The sequence below is a fragment of the Callospermophilus lateralis genome, chromosome 2 (genome assembly GCF_048772815.1).
Source record: "Callospermophilus lateralis isolate mCalLat2 chromosome 2, mCalLat2.hap1, whole genome shotgun sequence".
NCBI lineage: Eukaryota > Metazoa > Chordata > Mammalia > Rodentia > Sciuridae > Callospermophilus > Callospermophilus lateralis.
Genome location: NC_135306.1, coordinates 55,858,678 through 55,878,609, shown reverse-complemented (window position 1 = coordinate 55,878,609; position 19,932 = coordinate 55,858,678). Strand labels below are relative to the sequence as shown.

Genomic DNA, 19,932 nt, shown 5'->3' with positions numbered 1-19,932 from the left:
TGTCATGAAGAAATTCACATGTGTTTACCAGGAAATACTTAGACTTTATACATAAAACTTTATTCATAAAACAAAAGAAATGGTTAAGTATATTGTAGTATATTCTTACAGTGATAAACTAAACTGCCATAATAAAATACTATAAAAAAAACTACTACAGTATTTTATGTGCAACAATTTGGGAACACATTAGACACATAGTATTAGTGAAAAAAATGTAGACTCTGGAGCCAATTTTTATAATGATGCCATCTTTTTGTGATTCTAATGACCCAAATATTCCAGAAGAAAAAAAATAAAAGAAAATTTTCCTTATATATTGGATAAGTTATCACAATTGTTCTATCTTTTGAAGAATTTTAAATAAATTCTGTTATGTGTTACTTATTAATACTGTACACACTATATCATGGATTATAGTATTATTTCATTATGTATATTCAATAATAGGTTGTTATATACATAAAAGACCAAAAATAAATAAAATAATAACAGAAAGAATGACATTTTAGATTCATATGCACATAAAAAACACAAATTGATATGGTTGTAAATCATGTTGACTTCATAAACAAGGGATGGTAAGCAGAAGATTTCTCTTATTCTTTCTTGCAGCGATTCATAGACAATAGTGTTAGTTGTCATTTTTGTGGTAACCAGATCCTCAATTGTTTTATATAGTTTTTTGGGGGACAATTTTATGGCTTAGAAACAAGTAGGTAGTCAAGATTGATCATGAACTCTGGCAACATTTGCCCAATAATTATGTATTCCAAATGTAAGTTTATATTTGGTTTCACATGCATGAGCTTTCAACTTCAGGAGAAAGTGCCTTTTGAAATATATATATTATCCTCAGGGACATTGCCTTACCACTGCTTGCAGAGAAAGTAGGAAATAAGAAACCATTTAATGGGCATGTTCCAAAAAAAAAAAATGAAAGCCTTAGTGACTCCATGGTGCTTTGCCACAGAGATGAACACAGCCTGGAAGGAGGTAATGGAGTCAAAGTACCCACCTCTAAAGTGAGCAGGCACCCTGAGAGCCACTGCTGTGTGACTGGGTATAATTGAATCTCATGTCTTTTCCACTACTACAATTATTCTCTCTGGAAATTCTAAGAATGACAACATGTGTTTTCAAGACAGAATACAATCAAAAGGTACCCTCGGGTAAAATTAGGAACCCAACCTTTGTATCACTAAGAAAAAGTAATTACTCTTGTTTCATCCTCTAAAGGTATAGCATTCAAAGCAAAAAAATAAAAATTAAAAATTAAAAAAAAATTTAAAAAATCACTACAATGAAAACAAAAGATCTGTAGTTTCTCTGATTTATCTTCCAAATTACTGCTTCTGACCTTTTCTTAAAACTTTAAGCATCACAAGGAAATCAGTGGGAAGGGAATCATGTGCTGATCAAGTAGTTAAAGGGCAGAAAAATCCAGTGATGTGAAAAGGGATTAGTGAAGTGTGGAGAAGAGGACCAGCCCCTCCCAGTTTGGGAGAGCAGGTCTGGGATTAGTTTTCAGGGCAGAAACCCACATATAATTAACAGCTCTGACATCAGAGGACAAGCAAATAAAACTCACTCAACTCCTAGGGAAGTTTGGCAGAGAAACGTCTCAGGAATTTAAGGTACTGGATAGATACTCTATGGAGATTGGGTGCATTCTAATCAAAACTCCACTAGGGTGAGGGACTTTAAACTGAAGAAATTAACTTGCTGGAAATCTCCCAATTCTCCCTTCAGATCACTGGTGAAATGTGGTGACCTGCTAATTGATGCTTTTGATAAGATATATTCCGGATAAGTAATTTTTATGTAAATAGAAATGTAGAATGAAGAAAGTTCAATTACTAGGATAGTGGATATAGTTGTTAAGGCATATAAACTTTTCAAAGGTAAATACCTAATTTTCCTATGTGTTTGAAATGTCATTTATCTATAAATGCATATAGATAGGTTATATTTGCATGTATAAAGGTATGTATAAGGTAGGTTGGAAAGGGTTCACACCCTTTTTAAAAGTACTTTAAAATACTTACATAATTCCATTTTGTTTTCTTTTATTCAGTTGGATTTTTATCTACGCGCCTCCATTTCCTCTATGCAAAGGATAGCAAACCAGATCTATGTCCTGCACTTTGGCTTCCAGCAGAATGAAAGCTTCAAACCTCCTCTGCCTGGGATTGATCTTCCCCTTGCTGCTTTTTCAACAGGCCTGGGCTCAGTTCCCACGAGAATGTGCTACTGCTGAGGCTTTGAGAAGTGGTGTGTGTTGCCCAGACCTGTCCCCTTTATCTGGGCCTGGGACTGACCCCTGTGGCTCCTCTTCAGGGAGGGGCAGGTGTGAGGCAGTGACTGCAGACTCGAGACCCCACAGCCCCCAATACCCCCATGATGGCAGAGATGATCGGGAGGGCTGGCCCTTGAGGTTCTTCAATAGGACATGCCAGTGCAATGGCAATTTCTCAGGACATAATTGCGGGAGTTGCCGTCCTGGGTGGAGAGGAGTAGCCTGCAATCAGAGGACTCTCACAGGTAAGTGGGATAGGAATTGCGATGCAGTCTTGAGTGAGACTCAAGTTTCTTTCTAGACTCTAAAATTACTGGAGCTGGAGGAATACCTGAAAATCATAACTCCACCTTGCTTTTTTCCCAATTGAACAAACTAAGGCTTAGAAAAATTAAGAAGTTTGTTCAGTTTAAAGATTTGGAATTGAAGCTCAGACCTTCTGACAAATAATATTTTCTTTCCATTTGTTGATCAACCTCCATCTGCTAGAAACTGTGCTAGAGTCAAGGTACTTGTATTAATTGTTACATATGAGATTCAGAAGGGTCTAACCACATGTCTGTTACTTGGTAAATCTGGAATTCACACTGAGCTTTATCTAGCTCTAATATTTCAGCTTCTTCAACTACCCCTGCTGGCTTACAAAGAAATTTCCCACCGTAATGATCAAATCCAGGCATTTTAGATGAGAAGCTGGGCCGGCAGCCTAAGGAGCATCATATAACAAAGCATTAAATAGGAACAGCCAGAGTACTTCATTGTTTTCAATGTGTCAGACACAGGACCAGAGGTTCAGCAGAATACTTATTGAGTCTTTATCATGAGCTAAACTTGGTTTAATTGTTTTTATGCATGTGCTCTTTGATCTGAACAATTCTGTAAAGCAGGTATTATTTTTATCCACATTTTACAGAAGAAAAAATGAGCTCACAAAAATATGACCAAAGCCACAGGTTAATTCACGGGTCTTAACCACTGGACAATACTGCCTACCTTGTTTTTGCAAGATTTATGATGACAAAAAGTAGAAAATTCAAAGAAAAAAGCTAACACTGAGCCAAAATAAGTATGTCAGGATAATAGAATCATAGAAACTACAAGGAAAGTTAGAGAAAGCTAATAGAAAACCTAGAGTAAATTGGAGAGAAAAAAAGAAAAGAGAAAGAGAGAGCAGGAAGAGAAGGAAAATAAAAAGAAAGAAAACAGGCTGGAAGGAGTTTTAGTTAGGGTATTTTTTTAAGTACACAGGTTGAGCATCCACTATCCAAAAATCCCAAACCTGAAGTGCTCTAAAATCCAAAATTATTTGATTCCTGACATAATGCCACAAGTAGAAAATTACATGCCATGAAACTTTGTTTTACGCAATAAAAATATTAAAACTATTGTCAAGTCGGGCACGGTAGTGCATGCCTGTAATACTAGGTGCTCAGGAGGCTGAAGCAGGAGGATTGGGAGTTCAAAGCCAGCCTCAGCAAAAGTGAGGCACTAAGCAACTCAGTGAGATCCTGTCTCTAAATAAAATACAAAATAGGGATGGGGACATGGCTCAGTAGTCGAATGTCACTGAGTTCAATTCCCTGGTAACACCCCCTTCAAAAAACACTATTGTCAAAAATACCTTCAGGTTATAAGATGTACATTAAAGAAATTGATTCTGTAATTTGGACATATATCCCAAACCCAAATATTTCAAAATCCAAAGTTGAAAACATGTCTGGTTCTAATAACTTCAGATAAGGGATGCTCGACATGTAAAATATGATTTTAACATAGATATTGCACATACAACCATCACTGGGTGAGTGGGACACAGTGTGTTACAACATGATTATGCTGCTTCTCTACCCATTCCCTCAAGGCAGATGCTTTCATATCTCAATCTTTTATTCCTCAAGTCAGGAGAAATCTTCTGGAGTTAAGTGCAGAAGAAAAGAACCACTTTGTCCAGGCCCTGGATATGGCAAAGCGTACAACTCACCCTCAATTCGTCATTGCTACTAGGAGATCAGAAGAAATACTGGGACCAGATGGCAACACACCACAATTTGAGAACATTTCCATTTATAACTACTTTGTTTGGACACACTATTATTCAGTCAAAAAGACTTTCTTGGGGGCAGGTCAGGAGAGCTTTGGTGGGGTGGATTTCTCTCATGAAGGACCAGCTTTTCTTACCTGGCACAGGTACCATCTACTGCAGCTGGAGAGAGACATGCAGGTATGCATACCGCCATTTAATTTTCAGGTTCTTTACAGATGAGATGCCCTGTTTAGAAGTCATTTTCATTCAATGATTTTCCAAAACACCATAATACATAATGATAGAGTAATTTTATGTTATTAATCTGCCTGTAGCACTGAGTTGTTTCTCCCCTACTGAATTCATATTAACTAAATTTGGTCTTTTGTCAAGTAACAAAGCCAATTAAGACATCTTTAGGTGTGGATGAAAGATATGGAGATATTCTACAACTCCATAATTGAAAAAATGACTCTAGTGAAATATGAAACAAAAAAGTCCCATTTGGCACGTCTTCTCTACCAAATGTAAGTAAATGCCTCTCTTGATCTGGATGAAGTGAGGGTATATATACTTGTTCTCCTCACTTCTTGAGTCCTGAATATGTGCTTCATCATACCAGTTGCTGACTTTTTCCAATATGATGTAGAGTTTAAATAATGGAAAAAGTTTCCATTTAGATTGTTTTATTTTCATATATATATATACATATATATATATATATATATATATATATAATTTCATTAATATATATATATTCCCAACTACCACTTTGGGTCTTATAGCAGAAGCCTATCTCAAAACATCATATCAATGGATATGTTCATATCCTTGAATGTAATAATCATTATATACATATGTGTATATATATATACACACCCCTATATGTATGTGTTTGTGTATAAAAATATTTAAAAACATCATGTAGTACACCTTAAATATATACAATTTCTAACCCCACCCCCCCCAAAAAAAACCCTACATCAATCAAGCATTATTTTTAATTATAAGACCTCTGGGGGTTTTGGTTTTGGCATAAAATAGACCTCAAGTCAGGCATAGTTATCTCATGCTTATTTTGTTTTAAGCAAATGCACTCAAAACACACTAAAGAATCTGGTAACATAAATGATTTATTGTCCTTTCTTTTTCCAACTGCTCTGTTTCTTGAGAAAAATATTGTAATTTTAAACTAAAAATTTACATGATTAGATCTCAGCTAGGAAATCCATATGCTACACTTGTTTCCTATATAAAATAATAGTAATGAATTTCTCCCCCAAAGTAAAAATCCAAAAATCAACCTAAAATGATATGAAAACAGAAATGTTGTTTTTGCAGAATGCTTGTGCCAGCATTATTTCAGGAGGAAAAATGTTTAGAAGAGAGATAATTAACCCTCTAACATAAAAAATATATTTGTTTGAAAGTAGTCTATCCTTACACAGTTTGAGAGTGATTAAATGAATTCTTCTGGTACTCCAAACATCATACTTTATAGCTCTGATTACAAGTTAGACAGTTAGTAGATTATGAGTAGATAAATCTGTCATTTGTAATTGACGCTGGATTTTTATGCTTTCAATTCCCATGGGCACACCAAAATGAAAGGGCATTTAGAAACTATCTAAAAGCTTCAATTTTGCCTAGGTAAACTTCAACCATGTTGATTTACATTTTTAAAACCCAACAGCATTAGGCATCCAACGAATTACAATTTAAGCGTATTATACAGTTGAAATGCCACAGGAATGTTCTCTGGCTCCCAAATGTCAGTTGCTGAACCACAGTCTGATTCTTAATGATCCCTTAGAAGCTGTCAGTAATTTTGGCGCAATGCAATGATGGCTTCTAAAGGAGGACTACAGACCCTTGGAGATCAATAACTTGGAGCCTAGAAAAGCTTCCGGCCTTCTAAAACAACCAAGCATAAGAAAAGTTTTCCTAGAAAGGGATTTAAAATGAAAAGGCATAAAGTACTGAGTGCTTGGGAAGTAAGAGAAAATAATGGCAATGCTGCACTTAAATTTCATCCTCTGTACAGAACTCCTCAAAGGCCAAAAGAGATGAGAAATAAGTAAATGAACTCAGCATTTTTTTTGGGGGGGTGGGGGGATACCAGGGATTGAACTCAGAGTCACTTGACCACTGAGCCACATCCCCAGACTATTTTGTATTTTACTTAGAGACAGGGTCTCATTGAGTTGCTTAGTGCAACTTTTACTGAGGCTAGCTTTGAACTCAGGATCCTCCTGCCTCATCCTTGGGAGTTGCTGGGATTATAGGTGTGAGCCAGCACCCCCACATATTTTTTAAAATGTAAGATAAGCTATAAATGATTATTAGATCTTTGGTCAAAAGAGCAATAGGCACAAAGATTTATTCTACTTCTATTTAGCATTCCTTTGTTCATGAGTCTCTAGGGCAGAAGCCTCAGTCTTGGTAGTTTAGATTCTGCAGTGGAGGTCTCTAAACAAAACACCCTTAGGGCCCATGTAGATAAGGTAAATGTGAAAAGACCTTGGCCTGTTATCAAGCCAGAATCTAATTTTCTATAGTCATTCAAATTCAATTAAAAATAGAAACAAAACAAAAATAGGGATTCCACAAAACACATTTCAAGGTAAAATCTGGAACTAGACTACAATTTAATGATGTTTAAATTAAAGACAGGAAGATGGAAGAAGATGTAAATGGCAAGTAGTGGATGCTATTATGGATAAATTTTGGAATAATCAATAGAAATATGAATACCTGTCCAAAAAAGAAAAAGGAAAGAAGTTTTTCTTCCAAATTATTTACAAAAATTTCTGCATGATGATTTAAATTTTATTCTCTTTCATGCCTATATGGATTCTTTGAGTGAATTGCAAGCCTTGTTAACTAAGGTATTTAACTTGTCTGGGACTTTCTGTCACCAATGAGACACTAACTGGTTCCTTAGTGGCCAAAGAGAGTTAATATAAATAGAGAGTAAAACAAGCAAAGAGGAAGAGTGCAACTGAGCCAGAGAACACTAACAGAGTTTCTGTGACCTAGGAAATGTTGCAGGAGCCTTCTTTCTCCCTTCCCTACTGGAATTTCGCAACTGGGAAGAACATCTGTGATATCTGCACTGATGACTTGATGGGATCAAGAAGCAACTTGGATTCCACTCTTGTAAGCCCCAACTCTGTCTTTTCTCAATGGCGAGTGGTCTGTGAATCCTTGGAAGATTATGACACCCTGGGGACACTTTGTAACAGTAAGTTCCAAGTGACAACTAGTAGTCAGAACTCCTTGTTAGATAAAGATATTTAATATGCTGTAAACATGCTGTCTGGAAGATCCTTCATTCCATTAAGGACTTCAGAATTAAAGTTACTATCCTCATAGAGGATCCATGTACAGATCCTTACCTGAGCACTTGGGATGTTCAAGGCCACCTCCAAGGTGATCCCAGGAAACAGATGTGGCCTATTTATCTTCACATCATTTTTCTTGAGTAATTCAGTCAGTATATTGCTAACTTCCTTATTTTTAGCAATGTCCAGTTGTATAAATTAATCCTCTTAGTATATCCAGTTCTGCTTAGTAGTCATGTGTCTTGGATTGGAATTTCACAGAAATATTTTCAAAGAAAATCTGAAGTATGCAAAAAAGATTTGGAAATGCTCTGAGAGGAGAAAAAAGAAGAAAGTGAGGGAGGGAGAAAAGGAGGAGAAAACACAAAAACATTTGTGGTTATTCAATAGACTTAAAAACCAAAGGTGATAAAGGGGACATTTTTCAGAAAAGGAAGGTACCATATAGGTGCTGCCCACCAGTAACCACATTGCGTCCCTCCTGAGGTTAACCTGAGAGAATTCTTGACCAGTTTCCCTAGCATTCTTTCTCCAGGAAACTGATGTCCCTTTCACAGAATAAGTTTCTGTAATTTGTGAATCTATTCTTGAGCTTCCTTGGATGATATTACTTATCTCTGTACTGTTAACATTAGGTCTTAAATATCTAAGTCTCCTACCCCAACTTATTTTTCTTCTTCAGGCATTTTGGGCTATTTTGAACATTTGCTCTTCCATATAAAAACTAGAAGCATGGGTATTTATATTCAGAACAGTTTTCTACACATATTTTCCTTCATTAAGTGTTAAACTATTTTATAAGTTTAAAAAGAGAATATTCTAATAATGTGCAAGGCACTGAAAAAAAATCTTCTACAGCAACAATTTGATTCCCAGCACTGAAAAACAAAACAAAAATACTCCAACAAAACAAAACAAACAAACAAAAAAAAACGAGGAAGAGACAGAGAAAGTAACCTTAAATAGAACAGAAGGAAATAGGTGTATAATTTTCACCATTGAAAGAGTATTTAGCTGTTTATAGAAATAAAAATATGTGATACTATATAATATAATTATATAATAAAATTATATATAACTATACATAATTATATAATATAATTTTCCTCTATGGAAATTTAAAGATTTGAATAAATTTGTATTTTTTGTCAGGCTGAGTTATTCTACCTGTGGCAGAGAAATTAACTGGAAGCACATACCAAAGCTGTTATATTTGGACTTCAGAGTTTTCCAGGCATTTTCTAATCATATTTATGATTGGGTGCCCAAAAAAAGGACAATTCAATAAAGTGAAGATGTTTTATTTTCATCACAGTTTTTCTTATCAAGAGAACAAGTCTCAAAATTCAAAGACATAGTTTTATGACAAATTAACAATTATTTGCAGTGAAACAAACTTTAAGATTACCCTGGTCTCAGTTCAATATATAAAAAACAAATATTTTATTTATTAGTTAAGCTAAAGAAAAGGGGAAACTAAACTTTTATTGAACACATTATATATCTCATAGTGTGTGAAATGCTTTCGTATCTTTAATCCTCACAGCAATTATTTCTTCTCTCTACTTTTCCTCTTGGAAAATCCTATTTATTCTTGTGGTTTCATTGATCATCTTTGTAGGAAACCTATACATATTATATCAGATCAATACTTCCTCAGCTATCTCATTGTTTATATTCTTCTTGCACTCCACTTGGTTGATTGAAAAAGTGATTTATTGACATGTAACATTCTTCGAGCTACTAAAATATCATCTTTGATTAATCAAATGAAAAATAGTTCTTTTATGCCATATTGCTCAAATCTATTTTTTTCCTTCAAATACTCAGAATTTCCCATTCATTCTTGGAAATTCCATAGAACTCTGACACGCTGGATGTGAATATTTGTTCATGTTTAAAAAATTTAAAAATAACTGGAGACAGTTAAATAAATAGCCTTAAATATTTTCTTTACTCTCGAAATTCTTTACTATGAAATTCCACAAGGGAAAATTAGGATATAGTACTTAGAAATTCAAGTTAATCCATACATTTTGGGAAAGGGAGATTTATTGATAACTCCCTAAACAGTAATCCTCAAAATATCAGCTCAGATTGATAGTTTAACTAGTGATTTCAGAAAAATTTTGGTGATGATGTAACCCCAGTAAATGCACAAATACTTTCCAATCTCAGTATAGGTGTATTTTTTATTTATATATTATATAAAGTTAATTATGCTAATTCATCAGGTAGTAATAATTATGTTAATTACTATGCAATATAGGAAGTTTTATGAACAAAGTAAGTGGAATGTGAGTTGAAGTTGCAATACTCTCTCTCCCAGTCCAATTATATTCTTTGTCCCTTTAGGGCACATATTTTTCTCTCTGGAGACCAGTGGGACAGACTGATGCAAAATGCTCCTAATCAATCTCCTCTCCTCCCACCAGTCTAATTTCTTCCTAATGAATTAAATATAACTTTCTGTTCTTGCTACTTGATATCTTCACAATAAGGCTCTGGTCTAGCTTCCCTTTGTTCCCCACAGTCCACTATACTCCTCTATTGCCACATATTCCTGGAAGGCTCTTCTCCAAACAAGCATTTTTTACATCCATCAAGAGCCTTCCCAATCAACAACACACACCAAACAATTGCTGTAAATGCCAGGCACTGTGAAGGCCAAGGAGCACACTGCTGAGCAAGGACAGAAGAGTTCTCCTGAGAAGGTTTCTGTATAAATAGAAGAGAGCAGCTTGACCCCTCATTATTTCCTCTGCCTAAAATGATTTACTTAGTAAAATTCCTCCTAGTTCTATGGAAATTCTTTTTAACCCTTTAAAGTTCTTTATAAATCTCTTGTTTATGAAATCGTTTTGGAGTCATCTGACTGAAAAGAATTTCTCTCTCTCTTTCTCTCTCTCTCTCTCTCTCTCTCTCTCTCTCTCTCTCTCTCTCTCTCGTTCTCTTTCTCCCTCATCTTTCCTCTTTTCTTCCTTCCCTTAAAGTTCCTATCATATTATCTATCCCTAGTAACACAGCTCTTTGTTTACCTATTTGTTCCTACTCTTCAGAAACTTGAATTATTTATCACATCAATTGATGAAAAAGCTGAAGAATGTGTACTGATTGAAATGTACACTACTTTACAAAGTGATTGGGGATTTTTTCCCCCCTTAGGCCTCTGAAGACTTGAAACAAATGGCATTTTGGTGTGAAATTGTGTGTGTGTGTGTGTGTGTGTGTTTGTGTTAAAGAGAGAGAGAGAGAGAGAGAGAGAGAGGAGAGAGAGGGAGAAAGAGAGAGAGAGAGAAATACAGAATTTATTGCGGAATTTAGGTTTGGGAGATATTTTCAGCAAAATCCATTTTTTTATAGAATTCTCACTTTGTTATATTCTCATGAAAAAAAATTAAAATTTGTTTCCTACCAAGGAAAACCTATTTTTCAGTGTTCATGCTGTGCATAAAGTTTTAGAGCTGGGGGTGGTGGCACACACCTGCAATCTCAACTACTCCAGAGGCTGAGACAGGAGGAACACAAGTTCAAGGCCAGCTTTAAACTGTCACAAAAAATAAAAGGACCCACGATGTAGCTCAGTAGTTGAGCTGGATACAATTCCTAGTACAAACAAACAAGCAAACAATAACAACAGAACGTTTAGAGAGTAAGGACAAGACCTCTGGGCATCCTATAAATGTTTGTCCTCTTTTTTCCCCAGGCACGGAAGGTGGGCCAATCAGGAGAAATCCAGCTGGAAATGTGGGCCGACCCATGGTGCAGCGTCTTCCCGCACCACAGGATGTCGCTGAGTGCTTGGAAGTTGGTGTATTTGACACACCTCCTTTTTATTCCAATTCTACAAACAGTTTCCGGAACACAGTGGAAGGCAAGTAAACTAAATCGGTGCTTTGGAGAGGAAGCTGCCAGGTTCAAAATCAGGTCTCTCTGAAAAGGCTTTGAATAGCATGTTGGTCCTGTGAGTTCCTATGAAATGAGTACTGGTATCATTTACTCGCAATTTTATGCTCAAAAAAAGAAGCTTCTTGAAGTGTCAGACTGTGAAACTCCATGCAATAATTACAGAGGAAGACACTGAAAATTATTTTCCACTCTTAAACACCAAAAAAACCCTTAAAGTCAAATTTCTGGCAGCAACCTGGCCATTATGTGAGACTATATCCAAGTCTAGCCCTGGCAAATAATATTCAAGAATTGACATTTATTTTTTAAAAACAATGTTCTTTAATAAGTCAAAATTACAATTTAAATTAATTGCAAACAATTAGTTGACATTCTCTAAAACCCGATTTAGGCATGTTATATATAGGTTTTATCATCCTGTAACTTTTTAAAAACACTAAAAAATTGACTTATCTTCTTCTGACTTTTAATTTGAGCTTTCTTGCTCATCAACATTTTTCAAGTATCTGAAAGCTGAGAAAACTGAAATCAAAAGAAGTGAAAGGACTTTCCTGAGATATTTAGCTACTTAGTAACAAAACACCGATTCAAATCCAAATTTTCTAAGTCCAATGTCTTGAAATAATAAATTTTGATACTCTAAATCATACTTGATATATATTTAAATTTTTAAAGGACTATAATTACATGTAACTTTAATATAAACTTCTTATTGTTCAAATTTTCCTTAAAGACAGCATTGCACACATTAGAGGATGTGCTCTGCTACCCTGCCACCCAGAAAATGAGCACAGGTCTCTCTCCTGTGACCTGAGATACTTGATAGATAAACATGATAATTAATTATCTCTCCTTTTATTATCAAAAGCATATGTCATTCTTATCTACCTTTTAAGTGTGTTTTAAATTTAATAACTACATAAATGCAATCATTTGGAGGTGATTCCCTAGATAATTACTATATATTGACTAAACTAGAATTTATAAACTAAGTAGACTGATTTCTAAGAGAATATACAGATTGTTTTATTAATGCCTAATATAAGATAAATTATACTGATTTCCTGGCAGCAGAACATATGAAACTTTATACATTTCATGTACATTATAAACAATCTTTAAATATTTCCTGTTATCAAAATATAAAGGAATAAATGCATGAAAGATGAATAAATGAATGAATGGCTTTACCTATACAGCATTCTTCAAGCCATTCAAACACATATAACTCTTCACTTATATTTGCAATCTTCTTGGCATCTATCTTCATTTTCTCCTTAATATAGTGAAATATTTGTCAAAAATCCTATAAATGTTTTGACAGTAGATTTTCCAGATGTTTAAAACTAGTACAGAAATGGTAGGAAAGTGCTGAGACATATTAAAATCCCTACAAAAAAAATAATAATTTTCTAAAAATAAACATGCTGACAGTCATTGAAAAAGAGTTGAGGTTGGAGACAAAAGTAACATCTGGCATTTTAAGTTTCAGGATAAACAAAGTGGTGTTCTTCCAATTGTGTCAGCAATTTTTGATGACACCTGGAGATCTCTACTATCTTTATTTTCAAGTAGAACAATGTCTGCCTTGTCAAGATAGAATGTTGTTTAAATTTTGACTGACATGCTTGGCAGGTCATTATTTTTAACCTAGAGGTTACCTTTAGAATGTCATGCCACTAGTTTAAAACTAACCTAGTTCTGGATATAGCAAGCAAATGTCATCAGCCATTGGAACAGAGAAGTCATGCTATTATATTAATGCAAAATTTGGCCTGAAAAATGTTGGAAAACTGTTTCTCAACATGATCACTGCTGTTGATTTGAAAAGAGAAAAATATGTGTAGCATTTTCTACTGTTCTCATCCTTTCTTTTAAATCTAGGTTACAGTGATCCAACAGGGAAGTATGACCCTGCTGTTCGGAGTCTTCACAATTTGGCCCATCTATTCCTGAATGGGACAGGAGGACAAACCCATTTGTCTCCAAATGACCCCATTTTTGTCCTTCTGCATACTTTCACTGATGCTGTCTTTGATGAATGGCTGAGGAGATATAATGCTGGTGAGACACTTTCATATGCTTTTCTCAGGCTCCACAAAGGGGATTGCTCAATGGCACAGTTATCAGTTTAGGCTAGCACTCAACACACATAAAATACCCTTCAAAATAAGGATAAAGTAGCTGCACTCTCTAGCCATTGCCAGATATTCAAAGCCACTCTGAAAGTTCAGGAGCCTCTCAGGATACTTACTTTAAGATGACATTTATTCATTGGGACTAACCAGATAATGCCTTCTCATTTTTGCTATGAAAAAATGATTATCATGTCTCCCAACTTTTTCTTCCCATATCTTCCAACCAATATTCTCATTGCTTTTTAACTTAAATGGGAAAACCTAACAGAGCTCTTCTTTGGTGCTCTCCCAAACTAAATATCCCACACCTGATTTAATCCACAGTTCTGAGTTTTGTTTACTTTATGGCCTTACATAAATTGAAATTTTGTTAAATTAAAAAGTTAATGTTGATTTTTATTTTATACCATAGAAAATCTCTTTTAAAAAGTTCATTTCAGTCAGTGCATTGTTTAAAATATTATTATAAAGACCTCTTTTTCTGCACCCCTACTCAGTTAAGAGTCTTGTATTACTTTTTGAAAGATGAAAATACTTCAAATAGTTAATATTTTGAAAGTGATCTACATTTTGGCTTCTGTGCTTTTAGTTCATCATGCACATAAACATGGTATCTGAGGTTAATTATCCATTGATTTGTCTGTTCTTAATTTTATGTGTGTGCATGTGCTTGTGTGTATAGTAAAAGTCTCTATTCCAACCTGCTTAGTATCACTAATTGATGAGTTGGTTAACAGTCTATTGCATTGGAAAATTTTTAACAAACAAGCAACTTACACATAAATATTGTTCAATTGTCAATGAATTATGAATTCATTGATTGGGGTTCTACTTCATATTTCATGTTTATTTATATAAAAAACTGTAATCAGAACAAAATGTCTAATATTTGCAGTATCAGCTTCTAAAAAGTAAAAAAAAAAAAAAAAAAAAAAAGACAATAAGATTTTTGTGATGCAAACTGAGTACAGCATTCTGGGTTTCCATGATTCCCTCACTCCTTATGATTATCTTGTGCACTCCCTAATCTATTTAGTCATTCACTTTTAACAAAACTTTCCAAAGTGCTCAACTTATCTCTTATAGAACAAACGTCATTTTTTTCAATCATAGTTATCACTTTTTGTATATTTAACTGTATTATTTTGTTATAGTAACAAGTAAACTGGAATTAACAAGGTAAGGAATTAACAAACCCAAGTTTTGTTAAACATATACTTCTAAAAACTAACCAACAGTGTATAAATTATGCTTATCTAGCCATCCACAATGCCATAGTAAACTTTTAGTAAACTTTTCAAAGAAAATGGAGAATTTTAGGTAATCTGGCAAGTCTCTTTAAGTGGATTTTCTTTCAGTGATGAAAATTGTTCTTTTGCTTTTCATATCTTGATTGAAAAATAATTACTTCACATTCATAGCAATTGGTTAAAGTTCTCTATATCCAAAAGTCATTGATGAGCCAGAAAAAAAAATAGCTTTATTTTATTTTCCTGATGCTCCCTTTGTTTGAGCTATACCTAGCACAGAGTTTCTCAGTTACCTGGTAAGTAGTGGAAAGAAAAGTATTATAAATAAAAAATAGAAAATTAGTCTACAGCATATTCCTGAGAAAATGTGGCCAAAAAATTAAAGGGTAATTTGTAAAGCAATGTCATAAAACAACTATCATATGGAGAAAGAAAAAGAAAAATATTAGAAAAATTTCTAAAATTTTCTATAAATAAGAGCTCTTCATGAAAATAAATCTAGGAGCAGAGAATTAAATTACTTTTTATATGTATCAAAGATCTCTATAAATATATTGAAGGCTATTTCAAATTCTTAGGATTATAGAATTAATTACTAACATCAGAATGGGATAACAATTATATTTTATAGTCAAAGGAAATTACAGTCATTCACATTGTAATACCCATTATGAAATTTTCTTAATAGACATGAGATAGTCCAACACAGACCATCCAACTCTAATTACAATAGCATTAATTTCTATTTACTAAATTGTAGGTCTGTGTAACATATAATTCAATTCTCTCTCTTTTTTCCCAACTGACAATTATGAGTTAATATTTAAACATAGTAGCCCAAAAGTTTAGTGCATTTCTCAGAAGGCAGTTAATACATTTCCCAGAACAATTACTACTTCACCTCTTGAGCCATGAGAGAAATGAAGTAATCACACACATCCATATGAATCCTTCACAAACATTATTTGGGAGCACCTACTATTTCCTGGGAAGTATTCTAGGTTCCAGAAGTAGGATACAAAACTCAGACCTGCCTGGTGGTAGAAATGACCATAAGTAATATACTATGTTATGTTAGATTGTAAAACAGATAGTATATTTGATTATAAAAGTCTATGTAGACAAAATCAAAACACAAGATAGGGAGTACTATGTAGATACATGGAGGAAGATTGTTCCAAACAAAAAAGCAAAAAGGAGCCCAATGTGGTTGGAGCAGAGGAGGAAGTAGGTAGAGAATTGTAAGAGATACTAAGGTCAGAGGGAAAACACTGCAGAAACTCAAGATCCTTCAGTTTAAGAGAGGTGGGGAGCATTGGAAAGATTTTCATAGAGAAGTTACATGGCAATCCAGTTGCTGCTACTGTTATTTTTACTATTATCCCTCCAATGGATTTCACTTCATCACACAGGTGGAACTGAATTGGATTGAGATTGGTCAAGTCAGGATTTACAAGAAAGATGAAATGAGAAGTTTGAAAATTTACCTGAATTATTACCAGGTGTGGTGGCACAAACCTGTAATACCAAAGGTTCAGGAAGCTGAGACAGGAAAATCACAAGTTCAGGGCCAGCCTCAGCAACTTAGAAAGGCCCTAAGCAACTTAGTGAGACCCTGTCTCAAAATTATAAAAATAAGAACAATGAGGGCTAGGGATGGAGCTCAGTGTAAAACATCTCTGGGCTCAATCCCCAGTACTAGAAAAAAAATTATCTGAATTATTAATCTGAATGTATAACTTTAACAAATAACTACTAAAAATGTACTGGATTATGAGCTCCTTGAGGGCAGGAATGTTACCTTTTCATTGCTAAAATGCCAGTGTCTATGCCAGTGCCTGTCACCAGTAGGCACTCATCACGTTTTATCAAATAAATATTCAGTTTAGCTTTAACACAGTGAATATAAAGTCGCCAAAATGTAAACACCACTTGCCAAGTCTGTGATCATTGTTCTTCAAACAGTGTGATTTATAGGATCACAGTAACTGTTGAGGTAATACACATCTTGCAAATAGAAAATATAAAACCCAACTGGCCTTCTCAAACATTCCAACCCTTAAAAATATATTCTCATTAGTGTCCTGCACAAGCCGACTTTGTGACATTCCATTTGGTATTTAATTATAATCCCATATAAATAGAGAAAAACAAAGAACAACAAAACAAAGAACAACCTTTTGCGACAAAGAATCAATTATTTCTTTTATCCCTAAAGAAAGAAATTCACTAATGAATGATATGTGTTCACTAATGAATGATAATGTTAATGATATAAATGCTTCATATATAAATACCTTATACTTAGGAACAGGAGAGAGGGAATGAAGCAAATTAGATTGCAGGAACTTGATGAAAATTTTTAATTATTTTTTGATAACAATAAAAACCTGAGTTAATATGGATTTCTCTAAAAGTAAACATAAAGAAATGAAAAATATCAAACAAATTTGTCATTAAGGACAATCTCCAATAAATACATCATCTCTCAAATTTGAAATACAGATGACACTACAGTAAATCATAGATGTATCTTTTCTTTGACTTTGAAAAATGTTTTATGCATTTTAAGTTATCTGCCATAATTTTAAAAATAAAATAACTATAATCAACATAGATAATATGATACTAAAATTACTCTGTTCATAAAGATTTTACATGTGTATTAAATGATATGTTTATGTGCATTCAAGGCATGTGAACTGTTTTATGTAATTTTCTGTTCTACTATAGTGAAATTTTATGTCTTAATTCATTGTGAAATATGAAAAAAATTTACATTCTCTGTTAATATTGAACACCTAAAAATATAATAATCACATTAACATTAACTTCATACTTATTAACCAGTTGTCTTTGGAATATATTAGATATATCCACATTCCCATTGGAAAATGCTCCTATTGGACATAACAGACAGTACAATATGGTGCCATTCTGGCCTCCAGTTACCAACACAGAGATGTTTGTTACTGCTCCAGACAACCTGGGATATGCTTATGAAGTTCAATGGCCAAGTGAGTGTTTAAAATGTATTTTTAATGTGGTATTTTCCAAAAGCAAGCTTGTTGTCTCTAAAGTAAAAGAATCACAATATTCTGAAGCAAACCTTTTCATTGGATATGAAACTTTCATTTGGACTTTTATTTGGGGATAAAGAGATGGAATTTAACATTTATTGAGAACACACTCTGATGTGCTATTGAGCTGATTATTCAGCACTCTGACTCATTTAAACTTCACAAGCCTTTGAGGTAAGTATTACAATTCTTGCTTCACAATTAAAGAAGCTGATGTTTAAAGAGGTTTGATTGTCAAAGATCTCATTCCCAATAAGTGGGAAGAATGAGTTGTCAGCTTATATTTATAAATGAAGAGGGATCAAGATATTCTGAAGCTTTTCTTTCTGAGATTTTGAAATTCAAAGCTCTCCTATTCCATTTTAAATCTCAACAAGCATCATTTCTTCAACTTAAAAATGCAAATGAAAATAACTGTCCAATGAAAATAACTGTAGACTACTAAATGAAAATAACTAAATAAATGAAAATAACTGTAGACTACTAAAGAAGTTAGAAAGTGCCTTCCAGATTACAAATGCTGCATTAAGCAATGTGGTCCTCTGAAATTAAATTTGAAGATTTCTGTTAAAGTGATTACAACAATACCTTGTTCAAGTTGTCCATGTTTTAGTGACAAATATTTTAATAATATATTTTTAACTCTCATTTTCTTTTTCAAATAGGTCGGGATTTCAGTATATCTGAAATTGTTACCATAGCAGTAATTGCTGCTTTATTACTGGTGGCAGTTGTTTTTGTGGGTGCTTCTTGTCTGATTCGTGCCAGAAACAAAATGGATGAAGCTAATCAGCCTCTCCTCACTGATCAGTATCAACACTATGCTGACGAATATGAAAAAATCCAGAATCCTAATCAGTCCAGGGTCTGATAACAAGAAACCTATTCCTGTATGCATTAGTATCACAGAAAATCCTGTTTGAAAAATAGTAGATTGACTTATCAACTGTATTTTCTTTTACTTTGTTATTTTCTTTGTTATACAGACATATATTAGATTAAAGCATCATTCTTCAGAGCAGAGAAGAATAATTTGGACTCTTTTCAATAGATTATAATTATGAGCTCTATTTAAAATAGTAGGCTGAATCAATTCTATAATATTTGATGGGATAGTGTGATGTTCTTTAGCATGCTTCAAAGGTTAACTATATAAGATATTATGCTTTAAATATAAATAAAAATAAAGTTTGACATAAGATCTCTGCTTAAAATACATGAGTGGGCATTTCCACACTTTCAAAATGCAAATGTATTTCCATTTTTGATATTGGTCCACAGATATAAAGGCAGCCACATTTATTGGTCAAAATTAATTATGTGGAGTTATAAATAAATGAGATCTTAATTCACTTTTTCAAATTGGTGTTGTCATTTGGTTTCAGCTTAGATTATTTAGTCTCAGAGTTTTAGTCAGTTTTGCATTTCTGTGACCCAAAGTCCTGAAAAGAACAACTTACTGGAGCAAAAATTTATTCTGGCTCAGCTTTTCAGAGGTTCAGTTCACGGTTGGCCAACTCAGGACATGGCAACCAGAAAGCAAAGAGAGAATTCCTTCACCAGGGCTAGAAACAAACTCCAAATATATAGCCTCCAGTGATCTGCTTCCTCCAGCCATCCCTTACCTGCCTACAATTATAACCCAGTAAACCCATAGGATTAATCCACCGATTAGGTTATAATTCTCATAATCTTATCATTTTACCTGTGCATCTTCTTGCATTGTCTTACACATGAATGTGGGGGGAGACCTCATATCTAAACCATAATAGTCAGGTTCAAGGCCCAAACAAAATCACAGTCTTTGTCACACTTTGGAGAGATAAAGCTTTCCTTTGCTAAGAGAGGGCTGCTGTTGTCTGTTTACCACTGTGTCCCCCTACCTCCAA

General features: G+C 34.0%; 1 protein-coding gene across 1 annotated transcript; it reads left to right on the top strand.

The window, feature by feature from the left end:
- The first annotated feature begins 2,162 nt into the window (after window positions 1-2,162).
- Window positions 2,163-18,914, top strand: Tyrp1 (tyrosinase related protein 1). Its single transcript, XM_076843426.2, has 7 exons — window positions 2,163-2,544; window positions 4,198-4,520; window positions 7,362-7,566; window positions 11,373-11,540; window positions 13,460-13,639; window positions 17,834-17,980; window positions 18,709-18,914. The coding sequence occupies exons 1-7, from the start codon at window positions 2,163-2,165 to the stop codon at window positions 18,912-18,914; spliced, it is 1,611 nt and encodes a 536-aa protein (XP_076699541.1).
- The last annotated feature ends 1,018 nt before the right edge of the window (window positions 18,915-19,932 follow it).

Bases quoted from the DNA above. Each gene is read 5' to 3' on its own strand.
- Tyrp1 (XM_076843426.2), top strand. From the start codon at position 2,163: ATGAAAGCTTCAAACCTCCTCTGCCTGGGATTGATCTTCCCCTTGCTG. The intron at 4,521-7,361 runs GTATGCATACCG...TCTGTGACCTAG, and splicing joins AGCTGGAGAGAGACATGCAG to GAAATGTTGCAGGAGCCTTC. The intron at 17,981-18,708 runs GTGAGTGTTTAA...TTTTTCAAATAG, and splicing joins TTATGAAGTTCAATGGCCAA to GTCGGGATTTCAGTATATCT.